This window comes from Corticium candelabrum, chromosome 19, assembly GCF_963422355.1.
Source record: "Corticium candelabrum chromosome 19, ooCorCand1.1, whole genome shotgun sequence".
Taxonomy (NCBI): domain Eukaryota; kingdom Metazoa; phylum Porifera; class Homoscleromorpha; order Homosclerophorida; family Plakinidae; genus Corticium; species Corticium candelabrum.
The window spans coordinates 4,040,954-4,045,953 of record NC_085103.1 but is presented as its reverse complement, the minus strand read 5'-3'; the positions used below and the strand labels follow the sequence as shown (position 1 = coordinate 4,045,953).

The 5,000-nt window shown below is 44.3% G+C and overlaps 3 protein-coding genes across 3 annotated transcripts in view; 1 reads left to right on the top strand and 2 right to left on the bottom strand.

The window, feature by feature from the left end:
• Positions 1-3,236, top strand: part of LOC134194746 (uncharacterized) — a 7,667-nt gene extending 4,431 nt beyond the window's left edge. The window contains exon 7 of the mRNA XM_062663700.1: positions 2,364-3,236. Within this exon, the coding sequence (XP_062519684.1) occupies positions 2,364-2,815 (452 nt within the window). The 3' untranslated portion in view covers positions 2,816-3,236. The remainder of the gene's footprint in view (positions 1-2,363) is intronic.
• On the bottom strand, positions 518-2,377 carry LOC134194747 (transcription factor Adf-1-like). The gene is made up of 3 exons (XM_062663701.1): positions 1,693-2,377; positions 1,533-1,616; positions 518-1,476 (listed from the first exon to the last, which is right to left on the bottom strand). The coding sequence occupies exons 1-3, from the start codon at positions 1,983-1,985 to the stop codon at positions 1,095-1,097; spliced, it is 759 nt and encodes a 252-aa protein (XP_062519685.1). The 5' UTR covers positions 1,986-2,377; the 3' UTR covers positions 518-1,094.
• A 1,486-nt stretch (positions 3,237-4,722) lies between the features above and the next one.
• LOC134195040 (uncharacterized) overlaps positions 4,723-5,000 on the bottom strand; it is a 10,495-nt gene continuing 10,217 nt past the window's right edge. Inside the window, exon 11 of the mRNA XM_062664043.1 lies at positions 4,723-5,000. This exon is cut by the window's right edge and continues 93 nt beyond it. The gene's annotated coding sequence lies outside the window, so the exon portion shown is untranslated.

Here is a 5,000-nt window from a genome sequence, read left to right as displayed (position 1 = left end):
GCAGTGTGCGATGCACATTACAGGTTTATTTTCGTCGACATTGGAAATTCTGGTCGACATAGTGATGGAGGTGTTCTTTCAAATTCAGAATTTGGCAGAGCACTAGATGCAGGCAAACTTGGCTTACCATCACCTACAACTCTACCCGGTACCGCCATTGAGGTACCATTTGCGTTTGTGGGAGACGAAGCTTTTCCACTTCAGCGCAATATGCTTCGTCCGTATCCTGGGAGAAATTTGGCTGATCCTGAGGCAGTGTTTAACTATCGCTTGAGCCGTTCCAGAAGAGTCATTGAGAACAGTTTTGGTATCCTGGCTGCCAGATGGCGTCTCTTTAGGAGGCCGATAATTGCTTCTCCAGATCACGTAGTGCTTTTCACCCAAGCAGCAATAGCCCTACACAACTACCTGCGAACTACTGAGTCAACAGTTTACTGCCCACGCGGATTTAGTGATGCAGAGGATGGAGCAGGGAACGTCACTGAAGGAGCCTGGAGAAGTGAGGTGGATGGTGATAATGGATTGAGCAGGATAGGCTCTGTAGGAAGCAATATGTATAGTAGATCTGCAGCTACATGTAGGGACACTATTCGCGACTACTTTATGTCCTCTGAAGGAGAGGTGACATGGCAGTACCACCACATCCATCGTACAGAATACTAGCCATGATATGTGTTTTGGGGCTTTCACCAGCTATTTTGCTGGTATTATCGAAACCTGTACTGTATGTTCAGTTCCCTATCACATCAATGTGCCCACCCTGCATCTGATTGAATTAATGCACCATTTACCTAATAAGAAGGGTGAACAAGCATCAGTTGAAAATACAACTCTCTGCTTTTGTGTCTGTTTCTCTCTTTCTCCCTCTGTGTGTGTGTGTGTGTGTGTGTGTGTGTGTGTGTGTGTGTGTGTGTGTGTGTGTGTGTGTGTGTGTGTGTGTGTGTGTATGTACTTCTAGGTAATGTAGACTTCAGTCTTTAGATCAGCTCTCTTTGATGATTTTGTGGCTTTTAAAAAAGCCGGTTAAAGGACCATACAGATGCTTCAATTCAAACATCTGGTTAAACGAAGAGAGCCCAGATATGCGTGGTTGCTCAATGCTGGTATTGGTGGCTGCTTTGCTGGTATTGGTAGCCAAATTTTGCCTCCAATAGTATTTCTTCGATTTTAATCTCCGCAATTGCTTTCTCACGGTCGGACAACTGTCTTAGTTTGGCTGCAATGTGTAATCCAAATAGCCCTTCTTCATCTAGCGATGGCTCAGTAGGATTGCTCTTCTGGTCGTTGATCAACTGAAGCATAGCTAAATCAACAGCTTCAGCATCCACCTTCCTCTTTTTGCCCTTGCCTCTGTTGGAACGAATTTCTCCCATAGGTGTTTGCACTACTCCTCCAGATAATGGCACTGATGGTGACGGAGTAGACTGACGTGTTGTCATTGATTGGTTGTGTTCAAACTGGTCTACTGCTACAATGCTAGGCAAAAGATTAAATAAGTTGTCAAAATTACTATTTCACTGATTCAAATGTACCTCTCACTATCATCATCATTGTCCTCCTCATCATCATCATGAACGCAACCATCATCTAGGGGGGCACTAAAGTTGGTAACTGTTCTATAAATGTACAATGAACACCGTTCGATCCTACATACGGTACATTGTCAAACTACACGTGGTAATCATTTCTTACTGGCGATGTTTTATGGTGTCCAGGAGGAAGCTGAGAACCTCAAAGTACTCCCACAATGAGCTGTAGGGAGGTCCCGAGTCTCCAGAACGCATTGATTTAGTTTTCTTCTTTTCCCTCACGAACTTGTCGCGAAGACGTTTCCATACTTTCTGGCAGTCTGCCGCTGGGAGCCCAGTTTCTTCCGAGACCTCTTTCCAAGAGTTCTCCTTCAGACGCAGGTCTTTATACTCCCTGGACTTTACTTGCCACAGGCAGCCGTACTTACGTACACTTTCGATAAGCTTCTCTTCCATAGTTCACTCAGGGATATCACTCCCGGATTTGATAGCTGATTTGTCGACAAGAATCACGTGCTTCCAGTAGACGCTGGACCACTTCCGGTTTGGACGCTGGAGTTGAACTTGTCTCAACTTGAGCGTCAACGACGCTCACGGACGCTGACGACGCTGACGACGCTCATGACGCGACGTGCGAATGTTTACAATATGACGCCCGCCTGAGCGTCTTCGCGAGCGTCCCCGCGAGCGTCGCGAGCGTCGTCAGCGTCATATTGTAAACCAGGCTTTACACACGGAAAGCCGCATGGACGCCAACACACAGACATTTGAACAAACGACTACACAATTCTCATCAGATCGTATACAACCACGTTTGTTCACCATCCTATACAGATTGTAAGAAATTTACTGAATGGGGAGAGTGGACGGAATGCAGTCAAACGTGTGACGCTGGAATACAGACGAGAACACGCTGGGTCAGCTCAGACGAAGACGTCAACTGCCAGTACGAGACGTCAGACGTTCAGCTACTACGCAGTTGCCAGAATCGTCCATGCAACCTGAACACGAGCGATCCGACCTTGCAGAGAAGTCTGCGAGCGAAGAGATGCAAACCGGTGACGGTTGCCAACGTCGTCGTCGACGTTCCATGCGACTTCTACAGCCTTTCTACTACTCAAGTGGTGATGCGTAAGCAGCGTTGGTGCCTTGGAGGGACGAATGCGACGACCATGTGTGTGGCTGATTACAGCAAGACCGTCCCTCACGCGTCGTCGTGTGCTGGACAGAAGAAGGCGTTTGTTGCAGTCAACCAACGATGCCGCTTGATGTCCGTGTCTGTGTGAGAGTCTACGGAATACTCGGTGTGTCGGACACATGCGAGGTGGTTACTTCGGAAGAATGCGTGGGAACGATTTCGTTGTTATTTGGTAGTATCGCTTTATCTGGGCTTAATTTGAAAGAAAGTTTGAAAACGTGTCACTGAGGCGGCCGATTGGGCAGGCTATCCGTGATTGTGAGAGGTGGCGTCCCCCGCGGGGGTACAGATATCCACACGCATGAATAAGCTCGTTGCTTTAGAAACCATACCTACAGTCTTGCGTAAGACAACTTTAGATGAAAGTTTTGGCTAACTTCGAAGATAAATATTAATTCTACACGCCTCGATCGCTCGCTTTCAGTCGTTTGATTGAGTGTGTGATTAATTTTTAACTAGAATGTATTAATTTTAACTAGAGATCGAAGTCGAGTGCAACTAAGATGTGAAAATAGCAGTGGCAATAAATATTAAGCATCTGTACAGGGACTATTCTGTTCACGGGGACTATCTTGTTCACGTGGACTATTCTGTTCATATTTGGTCCTATTCTGTTCACCGGGACTATTTCGTTCACGCAATTTGAACCCACCCTAGCGGGGACTAGCCTGTTCACCGGGGACTACCTTGTTCACAGGCGAATAGTCGCCATGAACACTGTATGGCTAGTGTCAACATGTAGAATAGTCGTCGTGAACAGGATAGTCGCCTGCGAACAAGATAGTCAGAATAGTCCACAGCTAGAACAGTCGCCCGTGAACAGAATACGTGTATAGTCGCTGTGAACAGAATAGTCGTCGTGAACAGAATAGTCGTCGTGAACAGAATAGTCGCTAGAATAGTCGTTGTGAACCGGATAGTCGCCTGTGAACAAGATAGTCGCTGTGAACAAGGTAGTCCCGGTGAACAGGATAGTCCCCGCTAGGGTGAGTTCAAATTACGTGAACAAAATAGTCCCCGGTGAACAGAATAGGAGCAAATATGAACAGAATAGGAGAAAATATGAACAGAATAGTCCACGTAAACAAGATAGTTCCCGTGAACAGAATAGTTCCTATACAGCATCAAACTGTAACTAAGTAAAAACGAACCGTATGCTCGCTGTGCATGCATGCGCACGGAGGTTTAACAATTTGTACACGTCAACGTGCTCGATGACGTAAACGCTTAGTTTGACGTCTAATACGTACACTGTTAGTTATGATGTTTACAATTTTAGAAGTGCTTTATGAAAAGAAGTTCTAACTTTGGGCAGTCCCCAAATTATAGGCAGTCCCCGGATATTGATACTACATCCCGGATATTGTAACAAATTTCGAGGTTGTGTGGTCAAGTACATACTATTACTTCAATCGCGATTCTTGTACTTCCAATTAATTAAGCAAATGAAGAGCTAGAGAGCTTTGGGGTAAGTATCATTTCCAATGCCAGATCTAGGTTCGATACCTAGCTAAATACATACTTAGCTATTGAGGGTCTGTTGCTCATTTACAAGCAGTGGTACTCTCCGTGATGGTTGTAGATATCATGAACATCATCTAAGTCCATAGAACAGTTTCAAATGCTCCAGTCATTTCAAGCGTATGATTTGAAGTTACGTCACTGTACTTATCGTTTAGGCACGTGCGTTAGTTAACTTGCTACTGATCAACTATAGACTATAGAAACTTACAACGGTCAGTCTTTGCACAAGTCTGACTGTGAGGCTCAGGTGTCTTAATTTGGCCAGTGTGACGATTATAGGTACAGTTACCTGCTTGTTTATATATATATATATAAATAAAATAAATATATATATATATATATATATATATATATATATATATACATACACACACACACACACACACACACACACACACACACACACACACACACACACACACACACACACACACACACACACACACACACACACACACACAGAGGACTTGATCCAGTGTGGGACGGAATCACTCACGTTTGGCACTATATCAAAGTGTTGGCTTTACTAAGTAGCCAAAAATATACAGGGCTCGATCAATATTAATTATATTAATCAGATCGTGCCCTGATATCACAAACACCAAAGATCACAAAATTTACTGTCACACTTTCTACAAGCTCTATTGGCACTCCAACTATTCTACAAGTAATTTTGTTTTCTAGACTCTTGTTTCTTTCACTTGATTAATTGATCTAGACTTGCTTTATGAACATACCAGCTATTTCAT